Source organism: Bos indicus x Bos taurus, unplaced genomic scaffold (assembly GCF_003369695.1).
Source record: "Bos indicus x Bos taurus breed Angus x Brahman F1 hybrid unplaced genomic scaffold, Bos_hybrid_MaternalHap_v2.0 tig00000106_arrow_arrow_obj, whole genome shotgun sequence".
NCBI classification, from domain to species: domain Eukaryota; kingdom Metazoa; phylum Chordata; class Mammalia; order Artiodactyla; family Bovidae; genus Bos; species Bos indicus x Bos taurus.
In genome coordinates, this window is record NW_020867120.1 from 6054 (window position 1) to 25011 (window position 18958).

The 18958-nt window shown below is 40.8% G+C and overlaps 1 protein-coding gene and 1 non-coding gene across 2 annotated transcripts; both read left to right on the forward strand.

The window, feature by feature from the left end:
- The first annotated feature begins 496 nt into the window (after positions 1-496).
- TRNAY-GUA lies at positions 497-586 on the forward strand. The gene is given in 2 exon segments: positions 497-533; positions 551-586. It is a non-coding gene; the product is annotated as a tRNA-Tyr (tRNA).
- Positions 587-3716: 3130 nt separating this feature from the next.
- Positions 3717-18889, forward strand: LOC113888572 (leucine-rich repeat and IQ domain-containing protein 4-like). The gene is given in 8 exon segments (XM_027535629.1): positions 3717-3840; positions 3842-3953; positions 3956-4176; positions 4178-4765; positions 10075-10248; positions 11470-11608; positions 13098-13294; positions 18649-18889. Coding segments are annotated over 8 exon segments (1677 nt in total). The 5' UTR covers positions 3717-3744; the 3' UTR covers positions 18799-18889.
- The last annotated feature ends 69 nt before the right edge of the window (positions 18890-18958 follow it).

An 18958-nucleotide genomic window follows, 5' to 3' on the forward strand; every position in this document is an offset into this window, starting at 1 on the left:
TTTACCCCATGTGCTACCAGCCAAGTTGAAAGGTAGCCTGAAATCCTGAGATGTGAATGTAGGTACCATTCGGCACACTCCCTTCCCTGTGCTGTTGCTGCGTAGTCGCCAAGTCGTGTCTGACTTTTTGTGACCCCATGGAATGTAGCCTGCCAGGCTCCTCTGTCCACGGCAAGAATGTCGGAGCAGGTCGCCATTTCCTTCTCCAGGGGATCTACCCAACCCAGGGATAGAACCTGCATCTTGTGTCTCCTGCATTGGCAGGTGTCTTCTTTACTACTAGTGACACCTGGGAAGGTTCTCGAAGAGTAATTCCACTCATAAACTTCTCAGTAATATACTGGGTTGTAAAAGTACATCCAGAAAGCAATCCCTAGTTAAAAGTAGCCAATAAAGAATCAATCTTCCCTATTCTTATTTACTGGCAGCTGTTGTAAATCCTGGCTTTATAACTTCCTTTTATTAAGTCCACTAAAAATGCACATACAGTGCAATTCCTTCGATAGCTCAGTTGGTAGAGCGGAGGACTGTAGTGTGAAGTTTCTCAGGCATCCTTAGGTCGCTGGTTCGAATCCGGCTCGAAGGAATTGACATTTTGGACTTCCCTGATGGCTCAGAAGGTAAACAATCTGCCTGCAATGCAGGAGACCTGGTTTGATCCCTGGGTTGGGAAGATCCACTAGAGAAGGGAATGGCAACCCACTCCAGTATTCTTGCCTAGAGAATTCCATGGACAGAGGAACCTGGTAGGCTACACTCCATGAAGTCACAAAGAGTCAGACATGACTGAGCAACTGACAATAATGCATATACAATATAAACAGCTTTCATAGGGCTATCAACTTGATTCCAAACACAAGTGGGATATGATTAATGTGAGCTAATACACACACAGAGACCTTCTAGGCAGGTCTCATCATGGAACAGGATGAATGTTAAGAGAAATAAGTTCTTTTATCTGTCTGGAAGCCCAGACATACTTGTGCTGCTGCTGCTGCTAAGTCACTTCAGTCGTGTCTAACCTTAATTAGAGTGGCCAGTGCACACAGATTTTCCCCAGATAACTCTGTTGGAAGACTGAAAAAGAAAAATCAAGCCTGAACCTTTACATCCAAGAAGATTTTAATTAAAACCAGGTTTCTGGAGAACAAATGATGTTAAAAACCCAGGTGAGGAAGTGACTGAGGGTCAGTCAAATGCTCTGCTCCTTCTCCCACTTCCTACTGTGTCTTGAGAAGAGCCTTTCGGTGGTTCTTTACTTGTGAAACAGGGATTGTAATAGTACCTCCTTCTTAGAGTTCTTGTGAGGATTAAATAGGTTAAGTAAAACCTAGAACAAGTAACTGTCCTTGGTATTCTCTATTTCTCTTTTATTTATAATTTCTTATTCTTATTTATATTATCACCTCAGTCTGAATACTGTCGATTGCCTAAAAGCCATCAGCATTGTCAGTCATTTGTATTTAGGAAATGAGATTTTATCCTGCAGGACTCTACACTGTTAGATAAAGACAAAAATGTTAGAGACAACTAGTCCTAGACATAATTTAATCCATGATACATCATCTCTCTTTTTTGGCCATGTGGCTTGTGGGATCCCTGACTGGGGGATCAAACCCTAACAGGGGATCAAACCCAGGCGCATGGCATTGAAAGCAAGTAGTCCTATAACCACTGGACCACCAGGGAATTCCCCATCTTTTTCTTTCTTTAAATAACAGCCACACCACCTCATAACTCTTTGGGGGCTGCTGCTGCTGCTAAGTCACTTCAGTCGTGTCCGACTCTGTGCGACCCCCATAGATGCAGCCCGCCAGGCTCCCCTGTCCCTGGGATTCTCCAGGCAAATGCATGGAGTGTGTGCCATGTCCTTCTCCAATGCATGAAAGTGAAGTGAAAGTGAAGTAGCTCAGTGTGTCCAACTCCTAGCGACCGATGGACTGCAAGCCTACCAGGCTCCTCCATCCCTGGGATTTTCCAGGCAAGAGTACTGGAGTGGGGTGTCGTTGCCTTCTTTGTTTGGGGTGCTAGGTATATAGAAACAAGGATCTGAATCACACACTGCTGTGCTGCAAGGAGCAAAAACATTAAGTGTGGGCTGGGAATTCACCCCTCTCCATCTGGACTGGGCCTCTATGCTGGATGGGAGGTCTAGTCCTCCAGCAGAAAAGACCCCACCCTAGAAGGCAAGTCAGAGATGCCACAGTCAACCCAGCCACCATCATGTCATAGTCCTTCCTGCCTTCCCCTTAGGCTGTGCGTGTGTATGTGTGGGCATGTATTCATAACCAAGGGCTTGGTTTGGTTTAGTCACTAAGTCCTGTCTATCTCTTGTGCAACCCTGCGGACCTATTGTTACCAAGCCAGGTTCATTGCCTGAGAACAAAGCAAGGCAAACAATGAGAGGTGGAGGTTTGCAGCAAAAAATGGGTTATCATGAATCAGTCAAGCGAGGAGAAAGAACAAATCACAAATCCACCTCCCCAAAGACAAGGGGGATATTTATGAGATATTTATGAGACAAGAAGCAGGGTGGCCTGAGGTATGGGGAGCATGGGGAAAGGTGATTGTAGATTTTAAAAAGTGAGATAATTGTCCTTCTGTGCAGGCACAACTAAGCTATCCGCTGCCTCCTGGGATACATGCTCAGAATTTGGTGGCATTAGCTCACTCTGGGGTAGAGTTCTCGAGCTTCTGATGGCAAATGGTCACCGATCAAACACGCATACCCAGGTTACATGGTCAGTACTGCCACCAGTCTTAACTGGCTGGGGTGCCAACTGGTCAACAGCTGACTCCAAGTTCCTGAAAAACAAACTGGGCAAACATATCAAGACACTTAGTGAGAGATACAATCCACAGTGATGGTGAAGGGTCTGTTAAAATTGTTTAGGCTACACAATGCTTTTTGTTAAAAACAAAACAAAGTGAGCTTGGTCGGTGAAAACAGGTTAGTTTTTTATTTATTAAGCAAGTTATAGTTTAATGGATCTGATAACTACCCTTGGTTTCACAGATTCTAATCCATCATGCCAACTCACACATGGCTGTTACCTATGCCTATAGAAGGCTTGATCATCCACCTGCCAGTCCTAAAACTTAAAAGTTCTACCAGGCACGAAAGTGCCCACTGGTCTCTCCTTATTTAGAAGGGCAGTTCATCTCTTGAATTTAATTCTATTGGCCTTTACATCTACAACTTTATGCCAGATTTAAGGGAAAATGCAGTTTTTGTTTTGTTTTTGGCTGCATGGCTTGCAAGATATCAGTTCCCCACCCAGGAATTGGACCTGGATCACGGCAAGTGAAAGCCTGGAATTCTCTCCCCTAGACCACCAGGGAACTCCCCCAAATGCAATATTTAAAATGCTATTTTTCCTAGTGTTTTCTCAGTGTTTATGGTAAGAGCAATGATCTTTTGCAGCATTCTATACCTCCAACCTGAAAATAGAATCAAAATAGGCACTTCTAAAACTGAAATTAGACAAGCCAGACAATTTTTTTTATTAATATGAGTCAACCTAGGTTAGGAGAAAGAGGGAATCTACACTTCGATTTATCTTCCAACATGAAACACAAAAACCTACATTTTATGTTGTGTCACAGTGAGCACTAAATTTAATCAACTAGATTTTAATTTGTTTCTCTTAAGGATACTAAATCTGGTGACAGGTAAAACTCATACATTTTTCTTTCTTTTCACAGTATTTCAGATTTTGAATATTTGAACTTTCCATCAGAATAATGTCAAGTGACAGCGAAAAATATGAACATTCGTCTAGAATTCAGCAGAAAAGTGATCCACAGCAGGTCTCTGATAGGATATTTTTCATTGACGCTTTCGAATCAGAGCTTGCTTACTATTCCAGAAGACATTTTAGCATTAAGAGAATTAGAGGAAGTGCATTTGGAAAACAACCTGATTGCAGAAATCCCCAAGGATATTCAGCATTTAGGAAGATCAGGGTTCTCTACCTGAACAAGAACAAGCTGAAGAATCTATGCCCGGAGATGGGAAGGCTGAGCAACCTAGAGGGCCTGGACCTGAGCGACAACCCGCTAGAAGCCTCGTCCCTGCCGGTGCTTAGCGGCATCCGCCAGCTCCGCGAGCTCCGCCTCTACCGCACCGACCTAGCGGACATCCCCGTTGTCATCTGCAAACTCCTTCACCATCTCCGAGCTGCTCGGACTGGCCGGAAACCACCTGAAATCTCTGCCCAAGGAAATAGTGAACCAGACCAAACTGAGGGAGATCCACCTGAAGCATAACCAATTTGCAGCGTTCCCTCTGGAGCTGTGTGATCTCTACAACCTGGAGATCATCGACCTGGATAAGAACAAGCTCACGGTCATCCCGGAAGAGATTGGGAACCTGACGAAGCTGAAGAAGTTCTACGTGTCCTACAACAGCCTGGCTGTTCTCCCGGAGTCGCTGGGCCGGTGCACCAGGCTGTCGGTGCTGGACGTCTCTTACAACCGCCTCCACGCCCTCCCGCACACCCTGGGCGAGCTCTCGCAGATGACGGAGGTGGGGCTGAGTGGGAACCACCTGGAAAAGATCCCGCGCCTCCTCTGCAGGTGGACCTCGCTCTTCCTGCTCTACCTGCATAACACCGGCCTGCGGGTGCTGCGCCGCTCCTTCCGGCGCCTGGTTAACCTGCAATTTCTCGACCTCAGCCAGAACTTTCTGGAACATTGTCCGTTGCAGATCTGTTCGCTAAAGAACCTGGAAGTCTTGGCCCTGGATGATAATAAAATATGCCAGGTACTGATTCCTTTCCTGGCTGTCACTATGCTGCCTGGCCCTACATTGGTGTGGTTCCGTGTCTAAACATCAGAAAATTCGAGCTGAGTTTATGAGTGAAAATCGGGATTGACAGATCTCTCCAACAAGGTCATCATGTTACTTTTCCCGCCTGAATAGCAGTAGTAATCATAATGGTAGCTGATGTTTATTTGCAGTATGTAGGTGCCAGTCACTGGGCTAAATGTTTTTTGTGTATTATCACATTTAATCCTCACAATGACTTTTTAAAAATTTAAATAGTCTTTCTTTTTTAGGATAGTTTCAGATTTATAGTAAAATTGAGAACATATTTCAGAGAACTTTCATATATCCCACACTGAGATTCCCAACAATTAACATCTTAGATTACTATGGTACATTTGTTACAATTAATAAACCAATATTGATACACTTTTATTCACTGAAGTCCATAATTTATCCATGTTTCCTTAGTTTTGATCTAATCTTTCTCCGTTCAGGATCCCATCCAGGTTTCTACATTACGTTTAGTTTTTGCACCTCCTTAGCTCTTCTTGGCTATGAGAGCTTTTCAGGCTTTCCTTGTATCTGATGACCTTGCCAGTACATCTCAAAACTGTAGGATTTGAGGATGTAGGATGCCCCACTATTGGAATTTGTTTGATTTTTTTCTCATAAGACTGGAGTTATTGGTTATTGGGAGGAAATTAATTTATACATTTGTAATACATTTATATTGTCTTGTTACACTCTGCTTTCCTTCCTGAGATCTTCTGACTTCCTGCATGATTTTTTCTTAAATTGCATACATTACTCACAATGATTTTCTGATGTGAGTGATATTATCCTCAATGATATAGGAGGAGAGTGAGGCATGGGGCTTTTAATGTGTCAAGGCCACACACCTGTACGTGATAGAGTCAGAATACCAATCCATAGCATTGGACTGCAGGGTTCATCTTCCAGAGTTCTGACACATGCAACCTTAGGCCCTAATGTTCCAAAATCAGATATCTGCAAAACCAGATCAGTCCCCAGAGAAGCTCTCCCATACGTGTGCAGGGTGGTGTGTTCAGACATTCATCATAGTATTGTTAATAATCATGGCTTATGGGCAATAATGTGAATGTCAGTTGGGAGAGGAATTTGCAAGTAAATTGTGATATATTTATAAAATGGAATACTATACAATAATTTAAGTGAACTGGAGCTGTATGTGCCAATGTGGATAGATCTCAAAACTGTGATGTTTATTAAAAGTAAAATACCAAATTACAGAATATTATGCCACATAGAAATCTTTAATCACACAAAACTACATACACAACATATAAAACATATTTTATGTCCCCTGCATTGCAAGGAAGATTCTTAACCTATGGACCACCAGGAAAGCCCCTTATTGTTTTTTAATATTTGAAAATTTGAAAGAACAGAGTTCTGTTAAAAGCAAAAGACTATTCTGGAGAGAAAGAACAGAAGGTTTAGAAACCAACAACGCTAACCAAATATCATGTCTGTTTTTCCTGGTTGTGAACAACACTCTTAATGTGTATCTCATACATTATAAAAGTCGTAGCTTTAAAGTTGTTTTTTTGTGTTTTTTTTTTTTTGAATCTTTTACTTGATTTTCAACTTTTAGAACTTTGGGATTTTTTGTTTTGTTTTCCTCATTGTTAGAGAGTTTCAAAACTGGAAGTAAACATTTTGATGCTGACTTTAAGATTTGGGAAGAGGATCTAGTACTTAATTTCGACTTATTATAGGTAGCAACCCATCTTGGAGGATTTTAGAGGTTCTACGAGAAGGCCTCTGCCCATCCCCAACTCTTCTGCTGCCGATGTAAGAATTCCTGTTACAGTGAGCAAAGTCTGTCATTCCATAGTGGGAGTGAAAGTATCAGAATAGAAAGTGCCCTTGGGAAGTATAACACAGTTCACTTAAATCCTGTTGAGTCATGAATGATACCTAATCCTCTCCTGTGACTTTTTAAGAGGTCAGGGTGGAGGAGAGAATCACACACAAATGTGTGTGTGTGATTAGCAAAGATTCAGTTCAGTTCAGTCGCTCAGTCGTGTCCGACTCTTTGCAACCCCATGAACCGCAGCATGCCAGGCCTCCCTGTCCATCACCAAAGATTTCAGTTCAGTTCAGTCTCTCAGTCGTGTCTGACTCTTTGCGACCCCAGGAATCGCAGCACGACAGGCCTCCCTGTCCATTACCAACTCCCGGAGTTCACTCAGACTCACGTCCATTAAGTCAGTGATGCCATCCAGCCATCTCATCCTCTGTCATCCCCTTCTTCTCCTGCCCCCAATCCCTCCCAGCATCAGAGCCTTTTCCAATGAGTCAACTCTTCGCATGAGGTGGCCAAAGTACTGGAGTTTCAGCTTTAGCATCATTCCTTCCAAAGAAATCCCAGGGCTGATCTCCTTCAGAATGGACTGGTTGGATCTCCTTGCAGTCCAAGGGACTCTCAAGAGTCTTCTCCAACACCACAGTTCAAAGATTAGCCTCATCCAATACCAAGCTTTACTGCAAGTCAGACTGCACCGAAACGTGGATATGTTCAGTGTTACTATGTTGAACATGGAAATTTCCATGTACCAGCATTTATGATTCTTCAGTTCTTATGATGGTATTACTGTGTTTTTTGTCTTCCTTTCTAAATTTCCTATTATTCCAGTTCCTCTAGGAACCTCCCAGTCATTTCTCTCTCTAATGACATGTGACCTTTAAGCCAGCTTCTTCTCTCTCTCTCTCCCACCAGCCTGGTAGGCTGTAGTCCATGAGGTCGCTAAGAGTCAGGCATGACTGAGCGATTTCACTTTCACTTTTCACTTTCTCTCTCCCACCCCAATTTACCTCATGGACTTTTGGCACTTGAAGCCTAGCCAGTAGCTTTTTCTTGCCTAGGTGGAGACAAAAATAGCTGACTTTTCATGTAAACCTACATGGATTTTATGTGTATGGTCCATTCCTATTGTTGACTGCAAAAGTGATGGACAACCTAAAAGTTGAGTACTGTGTTTTATTTGGTGGACAGAACTGAGGACTTAAGCCCAGAAAGCAGCCTCTCAGATAGCTCAGAGGGACTGCTCCACCGAGATAAGGGAGGAGCCAGGATATGTAGGACTTTTCACAACAAAGAACACGTAGTCAAAACTTCATATGATTTAACTGTTAATTAAAGAAATTAATTCACAAATTCTGACTTCCCTGGTAGTTTAGTGGCTAAGATCCTGTGCTCTCAATGCAGGGGCCCAGGTTCAATCCCTGATTGGGGAACTAGATCCCACATGCCACAACTAACACCAGGTACAGTCAAGAAACAAAAACAAAACAAAAACATTCATCCCTAAAGAAAACCAAATTCTCAAGTTAATGAATTCAGTACTTTTCTATATATGGGAAGATGCAAGAGTCTGGGTTCATGGAAATCATGTATTTCAATGACTTCATTGAAATCATTCTTTTGATATGAGCCTTAGCTATCTAAGGCCAGTATTGTGTTCTTCCCATCCTGAGTTCCCTCAGGGTTCATGGTCCAGTGGTTGCAGTGGCTCAATGGTTGCTACATCCTTTGTTTACTGATTTGGCAGGCAACACTTTACATGCACACAATTAAGGGAGAAAACTCAAGTTTCAGAATGGCTACGGCTCAGTTATACTGTCAGCAATAATTGTTCTCACCTGATTCTCTGCAGGCTTTCTGTACATCCAAATTTATTTCTGCTATAATATGACTATGATGGTATTAATTATTGGCTCTTGAATATCTTGGGAAAAAAATCTTTAGATATTCAGTGGGCTTTTGAAAAAGTAATGCTAAACCCATGAACTAAGAATATAGCAGTACGAATAAAATGACTGGGTTATAATGAAGTGGTTAAGTTGATAAATCTTTCCCTGTTATTTAGGACTGCACTAAATGCAGACACTTTGCATTGAAGGGATCTAAGGGCCTGATGAAGAATTTTGAAATAGCAAAGAAGGAAAGCTTAAACATCAGTTTCTCTGGACATTGACTTGTTCTGAGTTTTCTTTTTCTAGATGTAAATAAAACTGAAAATGTTTTATAACTTTTTAAGAAAATAAGCCCTCACCTTACATAACAAAGAGGAAAATGCCTTATGGTTTATTCCAAGTGTTTGAAACTTTTGCCTATAGGTCAAAAGAAAGCCTACTATGGGGATAATCTATTCACTAATTATTTACCTATTCCACCCATCTAGGGAGAGGTTGGGTTGAGCTGAACTCTACTAACCATTCTCATGAAAAATAGAATGGCAGGTTAGGGAATGGGTGGAAGGAAAGCCAAGGTTTAAGCAGGGACCTATGAGGAAAGGTTGCCCAGTGAAGAATCAAGCCAGGTAACAGAAGTGGTTCAAAATGAATTAAGTTATTAACATTCAAGAGTTGGGCCTTTTTTTCCTACAAGAAAATAGGCATCTACATAACTTATTCAGTAGGGTGATTGTGTCATGTATTTAAAGAATGAGATTTTCCATGTGGTTCCAGAGGTCCAGCAAGAGGTCAATAGGGGATGTATTAGTGACACAGATTTTGACAGGAGAAGGAAATTGAGTATGTAGAAGGAAATCCAAGTGGTCTTTATCCAATGATCTTTTCATCCCAGGAGGTAGTGTTTAAGTAAGAGCTGGATGGCTAGCTATGTAACATATCCAACCACCATAGAAGAGGGTAAGAACAGGGACCTTTTTAAGGCCTTCCAACTCTGAAAGTCTAGGAATCTGTGCAATGCCTGCCTAATACCAGGGCACATAGCCTTGTGATTCACTGCAGGGAAGAAGATATGATTATAATGGTCTTCATTGTTTCCTTCCAACTGGTATTTTAACTAAGGTTTCAAAATTGCTGACCTAAAGCCTTTTAGGATGGATATTACGTCACTAAATTGATCAGTGCCAATAACTGAATTAATTATGAATATTATAGTTGCAATAGTATACTAATAAGCTTTGTACTTTTTCTTTCAGTAGTGTCAAGCATTTGCTATACCATAGTTGAAAAATTTGCAATAACATAGGTTAAAAATTGCTCTAACTTTATCCAGAGCATGCAAGTAAAGAGCACAGAGGTTGGGGGAAAAGTAGAACTCCAGACTTTTGATCTACAAGTACAAATACCATAGATGCAAACATATGGGCCAACTTTGCATCTGCCGGAGACGCTAAATTTCTCCCTTTTTAAAAAAAAAAATCTTCCTCAAAACTAAAAGCCCAGTTTATTTTCTTACTTTTAAAAATAATCCTGATCTGAAACTTATCTTTTTGAAATATTTCCAGTTACCTTCAGACTTCGGTTCACTTTCAAAACTGAAGATTCTTGGACTAACGGGAAATCAGTTCTCTTCATTTCCAAAAGAGATCCTTTCTTTAGCGTCTTTAGAGAAATTATACATTGGCCAAGATGAGGGAGCCAAGCTTACCCATCTGCCAGAATGCATTAAGAGACTACAGGTAAGCCTCCCCAAATGAGCAGGCAAAGAAGTATATGCCCACTGATTCCTTGGCTGATATGAGAAAACATGGTTGTATTCTCACAGGTTGCATGTGGAATCATCTATACTAGATTTCTAGCTCCCAACAAGTCATTATTACACTTTGAGGCTTCCACTGTCTTCCTGAACAACCACAGGATCCACACTTGAACATTTTATTGTGACTGGTCTTGTATATGTCAGGGCATACTCATTCCTTCTGTGTGGTTTGGCATGTTTTATTTGCAAAATTGAGCCATATCACTCTCCAATTAATTTCCACTTTTAAAAAGTATTCTCTGAAAGTTGTACTACTTTGAAGTTAAAGTGTCATATAGATGATGTGGCCAGGAATCTGCATTTTGCATGAGTCTGATTCCCCTTCCTGCATGGTGGAAAGCATATCATGGTTTATTTAACCATTGCAACAGGTTCATGCTGAAGATGGGTCCACAGAACTATGCTAAACCCCAGAAGAGCAACATAACATTATTCAAAGTAGCTATACCAATGTGTCTTTATGTATGCATGCTTTAAAGCATGATTTTTTCATGTTCCTGGTGCTACACTTTTAATAATAATCAAGTAGGTGTAAGCCACTACATAGCTCCCAGCCATGGACTGAGTGATGACATACACAGCGCGGGTACTTCTCACCTGTTCCTAATTCTTGGTTCCTTTGCTCTGTGTTCACAGAACTCCTTTCATCAATTTGCTCCTTATACGTGTCATGCCACACTCTCCAGAATTTTAGGGTGAAATGCAAACATTAAATTTTTACCCAGTGAATCTGAAAATAGTCAACCTGTTCTCTGTACATTTTGGCTACTTCCGCATGGGCAATGCTGGATTGATAACTGAGGCAATTGCAGTTCTATAGCAACTGCCACAGATAATTAACTATTAAAAGGGAACAAATTATATTTGTATTTAAATGATCCAAATTGTTTTTCTGCATTAAGTTATAGTGAAACAAATAAACACTAGATTCCCATGTTCTCTTTTCCCTACATACCTGGAACCATGACTAATGGCTTAACTAAGAATAATTATATTTTTTTTGTTGATGATTCTTTAAATGTGTTTTCCCCTTAATCCTAATGAATAATATTCTCATTGAAAGAACATGGGAACTCATAGGTGATTCTAGTTACCATAATTCTTTTATTATGGTATGATAACATACTCTTCTGTTATTCAGAATCTTAAAGAGCTGTATATTGAGAACAATCATCTCGAATACCTGCCTGTATCCTTGGGATCAATGCCTAACTTGGAAATTCTTGATTGCCACTGCAATCTAATTAAGCAACTCCCAGATGCTATTTGCCAAGCACAAGGTGAGAAATCTTTGTAGATCTACAACCCAGTGGAGTTTGACTAGCATTTCCCATGATGGAAGGCATCCTTGTACTACTAAAGATCAGTCTGAATGTTGAGGAGACTTCTTTGGTGGCTCAGACGGTAAAAGCTTCTGCCTACAGTGCAGGAGACCTTGGTTCAATCCCTGGGTTGGAAAGATCCCCTGGAGAAGGAAATGGCTACCCACTCCAGTACTCCTGCCTGGAAAATCCCATGGACGGAGGAGCCTGGTAGGCTACAGTCCATGGGGTCACAAAGAGTCAGACATGACTGAGCAACTTCACTTTTCAATGTTGAGAGTTTAGACCTACCCCGTAATCTCCTTGCAGAGCTTCTTAGTTGGTGATATGGGGAAGGCGATGTACCTGATTGGTACAGCTAAAAGCCACACAAAGGCAGTTAGTTTATTGGGAATTGAAAAGAAAATATCAACTGCTTTGAAGATTGGCATTCATCCTCATAGCCATTATACCGTGAACCAGAACTTACTGAATACCTATTATCTGCCAGAATTTGGGCTTGGGGATCCTGTAGTAAATTTGCATTAGATCACTAAGTCACTTATGAGAGAAAGGAAAAGGATTGACCCAGAGTAATAATATTAGCAAGGCAGTTGGGGCTGAGGGGGGTGGACCTATTTGATTGCCATGAAAAATCATACATCATTCATATTTGAATATGCAAAGATTTTCCACTAGGCTAAACCACTCTGTGTTTGTAAAATAACAGGTTTTTGCTGAGATCCTCCTAGAACCAGATTTTTAAAAATGTTTATTTGCCATATTGTGCTGAATCTTCAGGTTTATAGATATATTTTAAAACTGTGACTATTTTTTAATGAAAAAAAGATGAAGGAATATGAGTGGATTCTGTTGCCTACTCATGGGCCATTCCAAGATTGGCAGCAGGACTTCCCTAGTGGTCTAGTGGTTAAGAATCCACCTATCGATGCAGGAGTCACGGTATCAATTCCTGGTCTGGGAAGATCCCACAAGCAAGTAGGCCCATGTACCACAACTACTGAAACCCAAGCTCCCTACAGCCAGTGCTCTGCAGCAAGAGAAGACACTGCAAAGAGAAGCCCACGCCCCACAGCTAGGGTGTAGCTCCCACTTGTTGCAACAAGAGCAAGCCTACATGCAGCAACCAAAACCCGGCGCAGCAAAAGATAAATTCAAAAAAAAGCATGGCCACAGGGTTGGATCTGCGACACTCCTTAGTCATCTCCTGATTCTGTCCTTAATCTCTGGAGGAATGGAACAGTCTCAACATTTTTTAGTATTTACTATTTTCCTGTCTCTAACACTTATTTACACTGACTTCAACAACTCTGAGTTGTTATAAAACATTAAATTTTTTTGTTACATGGTCTAACAGGACATACACATTTCAAAGTGTTTGGACTAAGCAATGCATGCTTTAATTTTGCTAGTTTTTAAGACATTATTTTTTAAAAATTAATTTCAGCTTTGAAAGAATTACGGTTCGAGGACAACTTGATCACTTATCTTCCAGAGAATTTGGATAGTCTAGTGAATCTAGAAGTTCTGACACTAACGGGCAACCCCATGGAAGAACCCCCAATGTCGGTGTGTGCCAAAGGCACTGAAGCTGTGTGGGAATACCTTAGAGAAAGGAGAAATATGAAAGAATTGGCAACAAAGGTAAAATAAGCAACGATTTTGAATAACATATTCACAGTTGCTCGGAGTAGGGTATTGCTAAACTTTACAGATTATCCTATAGGGCTGCTCTTTGCACATCTACATTTTGAGAATTGTGATTCTTACTTATTGAATATTTTTACATCCCCAGGCCTAAGCAAGAGATTTTTAAACAAAAATCCTAGCATGTTTTTGTCTTTTCTGTTCCTTTTCTCTTTGTCAGATAAGAAGCCAACAAACAGGCAAAAGAAACCAAAACTTCAAACCCCTAAATGATCTAAAACTGTTGGACTAATCACTGGAGTGAAAGGCTTATGTTAACTCAGTCAGATAAGCCTGAAAAGTTAAAAATGAAAGCACTGTGGAGCACAGGTCTAGAGGCCAGAGTTGTGCTCTGCCACCAACATAGCTTCAAAGGGTTAAGATCTTCATTGCCTACTAAGCCAGTGGAGACATAAGGATACCCCAGAGCCCAGGAATGTGTCCACTACAATCAGTATTCAGTATTCTCCGTTCAGCTGGTCCAGGCCTGCGTCATCTCACACCCAGATGACTGCATTAGTCCTCCAACTAGTGTCCCTTGTTACTTGCCTGCTTCCCCTACCATATATTCTTCCACTGAGCAGTCAGACCTACGCTGTTGAAACCTAGGTCAAATCTTGCTGTACTTTGCTGAAATCAACAACTCTCCATTTTACCCCGAATAAAAATTAGTCTTTGGTTTGTAAGACTCTTTATCAATGGCCCTCAATCAAATCAGACCTTACACCCTCCCTTCTCTAATAAATATTATGTGAAACTTCCCTTACTCTTTTTAAATTAGACTCATAGATAACATAAACTACCATAAACATAATTTTAATAAATCAAAATGATGCCCAAACTGTAATACAAAAGAAAAGTAGTTTGTATTGAAATATTAATTTTAGTATGTATATACTCAGGGATGACTACACTGGAAGAATGAAATTACTTAACCATTTTTAGGATACTTCCTAGAAGTATTTTGAACAATGTGCCCTCTTGCACATTTTAAAATTGAGATTAGACCTTTTTGTGTCATTAAGTTTAGTCATTGCAAAGGATTGACTTTGATATCAGTAAACATCAATTTACAAAATATTTGAACAAACTCTTACTTGACATGCAAAAATTTTGTCATTTATTTTTCTTCTTGAACATGTATTTCCATTCTACTTTCCCTTTAGAATTGACCTTAATATGTGTGTGTGTGTGTATATAATCTAAATAATTTACAGATCGCCTTTCATATTTCTAGGCTACAAAAGTTTTATGTAAATTAAACTTTTTTTCTATGATCATAGCATTTTAACATTCTGGATTGAGTCTTTGTGCAATTAGTAGTAGTATAAAATTGACCAAAACAATATAAAATCTGGTATAAATTTTGATATTCAATTATTTGATATATAGGATTTTTGGAAAGATTTTTTTCACATAGTTTATATATTGTTGTTGTTCAATTACTAAGTTGTGTCCACCTCTTTGTGACCCCCTGGACTGCAGCAAGGCAGGCTTCCCTGTCCTTTATTATCTCCGAGGGCTTGCTCAAATTCATGTCCATTGAGTTGGTGAAGCTATCTAACTTTCTCATCTTCTGCTGTCCTCTTCTCCTTTCGCCTTCAGTCTTTCCCAGCATCTGGGTCTTTTCCAGTGAGTCAGTTCTTCACATCAGGTGGCCAAAGTATTGGAGCTTCAGCTTCAGCATCAGTCCTTCCAGTGAATATTCAGGGTTTATTTCCTTTAGGATTAACTGGTTTGATCTCCTTGCAGTCCAAAGGACTTTTAAGAGTTTATATGTCCTTGCATAAATATTACTTATTGCTAGAATGAAATAGGGTTTGGCATCAGTTCCATTCCTATTTTTTATTTTACAGAAGAAATGCTGAGAAAGCTTGTTCAAATTCATAAGTTGACAAGGAAAAGAATGGAAAAAATTTGTTTGCCTGTATTGTTTTGCTTTAAATGGCAGTGCTTCACACATCTCTGAATTCCTTCCAGATATAGCCCCCAGAAATTAGATAGTAGGCTCTCAGCTGACCAATCAACTTCAATTTTCTTGAAGGCAAAGAGCTGGAAATCACCTCTCTTATAAAAGGATTGGTTATCCAGTCCTTAGAGCCAACATCAATACAACTGTTTTGAATTATCCCTTTTTCAGTGCCCCCAAGGTTTTTGGAGTCTTGGGCAACCCACCCTGGTCAGATTCAAATGGATGAGGGGCTGCCAAATGGGGAGTTGTGAAGGGGCAGTGGGACTTGAGGTGGGACTGGAGGGTCAGCAGTTGTGTTCCTTGTCAGACACATTTTAGGGAGGGGGACGGATGAGAGTTTAAGCTCTGGAAATGAGTTGCTTCTAACATATCCAAGCCTGCACAAGCTTGGAAAGTCTCTGTGGACCAAAGTAAGGGGTGCACAATTGAACTCTGTTGAATCTTAACACGCAAAAAGCCTTGTGAATTTCCAGAATCCCTCTCCTGGGCACTGCTGCTGCCCTGGAAAGTCACCACCTTAGCTGGTCTGCTGCTTTCAGGTTCCGTCTCATCCTTCCCATTTTCGCTCTACTTCAAGCCTCGTGCGTGCTTCTGCCTCTCTGTCCAGAGGTGCTTCCCCCCAGGTGTGGGCAAGACTGTGGCCCTCACTTAGTTCAGTCTCTTCAAATATCCATACACCTGTCCTCAAGCCCCCTTATATAAAACAGCATACCTCCACCCACCTCATTCATTCATTCATTCAACACAGTTACTGAGCTGCAACTATGTACCTGGCACCGTTCTAGGCACTGGAAATACATTACTGAACAAAATGGGCAAATATTTCTGTCCTCTATTGCTTAAAGCCTGATGTGGTGAGAGTAAGAACATGAAGTGTAACACATAATATATGTTAGAAAGTGATTTCTAAGTGATGTTAGAAAGTGATTATGTTGTTTCTAACATAATCATATGTTAGAAAGTGATTAAGTGGTATTGGAAAAAAGTTCAAGCTAAGGAGAACTGAGGTTGCCAAAAGTTGTGTGTGTGTATGTGTGTGTGTGTGTGAGTGTGTGTGTGTGTGTGTATTATAGGGATTTTATTTTATTTTATTTTTTGGTCAAAACATGTATTTAGATAGGAAAACCCTGGTAGGGTTCAGACTGCTCTTCCATTTCACTGGACTACGAAAGTAGCCACTTACTCTATTTAGTCTCCTTCCATCTGATCTTGCTCTGTTAGCTGCTGCTTCTTTTTATTTTTTTTAATTTTTATTTTATATTGGGGCCTAGTTGATTAATAATGTGTTGATCTCAGGTCTACAGCAAAGTGATTCAGTTATACATATACATGTGTTAATATCCTTTTTCAAATTCTTTTCCCATTTAGGTTGTTACGTAACACTGAGCAGAGTTCCCTGTGCTATACAGTAGGTCCTTGTTGATTATCCATTTTAAATACGCAGTGTGTACACGCCAATCCCAAACTTCCAATCTATCTCTCCCCACAACCCTTCCCCTCTGGTAACCATAAGTTTGTTTTCTAAGTCTGGGAATCTATTTCTGTTTTGTAAATAAGCTCATTTGTATCTTAAAAAAAAAAAAGAACTTTATAGAAGTTTCAGTTTAATGAGATGGTCAGTGTAGGATTCTTTGGGAAATTGACTGTCTCAAGCAACTATTACAATATATTACAATAGATCATAGACTGGGTGGCTTGAACAACAGAAATATATTTTCTCACATTCTGGAGGCTTGAAGTCCAGGATCGTGGTGCCAGTGTGGTGAGAGCTTCCCTTCCTGCCTCACAGTTGCTGCCATTTCACTGCATCCTCCTATGACAGAGAGAGCAAGCTGTCTGTCTCTTCTTGTAAGAGCACTGATTCCATCATGAGAACTTCACCCTTACGAGCTTATCTAAACCTCATTACCTTACAAGGCCCCGTCTCCAAATACCAACACATTAGGGTTTAAAACTTCAACACATGAATTGGGGGGAACATAACTCAGTTCATAGCAATGACAATCAAGCAGGTTATTGAAGAAGTGGAGGCACGAACCATCTGAATATTAGGAAGAGTGTTCCAGGCAGAGAAAGCAGCAAAAGCCAAGGCCCTGAGCTGAGATGGTGCCTATGTGCATCTGAGCAGCAAAGAGGCCCGCATGGCTGGAGCGAGTGAGCAAGGGGAGAATGAAGAGGTCCGGAGGGTGGGGAAAGATCAATAGGGCTTTGTAAGCAAATGCAAGGACTTGAATTTTGGGTTTTTGTTTGTGTTTTTAAGAAGTGGATTTATTTAGAGAGATACACATTCCAGGTGGTGCAGTGGTAAAGAATCCATCTGCCAATGCAGGAGACGAAAGAGACACAGGTTCAATCCCTGGGTTGGGAAGATCCCCTGGAGAAGAACACAGCAACCCACTCCAGTATTCCTGCCTGGAGAATCCCGTGGACAGAGGAGCCTCGTGGGCTACAGTCCGTGGGGTTGCAAAGAGCTGGACAGGACTGAACTGACTGAGCACACACATATACACATTCCACAGACAAAATGCTCTTGGTCTCAAAAGGTGAAAAGGACCTTGGGAGAAACACTCCACAGAGAAAGCATGGGCTGTCTCAGAAGGCAAGAGACCAGGACTTGAGTTTTATTCTGAGAGAAATGGGGAGCCACTGGCAGGTATGAAGAGTCTACTAGAGAAGGGATGTTCCTGAGTGGATATTAGGAAAGAAGATCTCAAGAACAAGTGAGGGCTGTATAGCACAGGGGACTCTGCTCAGTATTATGTGGCAGCCTGGGTAGGGGGGCATTTAGGGGAGAATGGATATTTGTATTCGTTTGGCTGAATCCCTTCTTTGTTTACCTATAACTATCAAAATAGTAATTGGCTATACCCCAATATAAAATAAGTTCAATTAAAAAAAAAGAACAAGCGATGATTACCTGTAGGTAGGAGCACAGGTGGTCCCAGAACAAGAGAGAAGGCAGAATACAGGCACACCCATTCCCCTTGCTGTGCACTGTTATCTCCGTGGCACTTGTCACCATCTGTCAGATTATACAGTCATGTGTTTCTTGTTTATCGTCTTTTCCCCTCACTGGAATGTGAGCTCCACCGACTAAGTGATACTGATAATTCAACTGCTGTTTCCCTAGAACCATGCCTGGCATGTAAGAGCACCAAATACTTCAAAAAAGGTCTTTGCCTGGATGACTGGCCAACTGAAAAAGAGAGAAGATAAGGTTTAGAGTTCTAGCTATATTCCATTCTCCGTATTTTGAAAATCACATATCGCATACCAGAACAAAGAGCTGTAACCGTCCCCAGTCCATTGTGATGTGAGCTGATGCTGTTCTTATTTTCAGATTCAGGCTTGGTGGCGTGGAATGATGGTACGCAAAGGACTTGGGAGATTTGAAGAACTGCTAAAATTGCAAAAGAAGGGAAGGAATTCTCCAAAAGATAAGAAAGGAAAGAAAGATGTAAAAGGAAAACCTGTAAAGAAAAATAAATAATCCTATAAATGTACGAATTGAGGTAATGAAACCTGGTGGATTAAGAAGGCAAAATCTCTAGGAATTAGATGCCTATCATACAAAAATTACTCACAGAGTTACAGTTACATAGAAAAATAAAGATTCTTTTACTGAAATGTTTATGGATAAAATGCTTTGA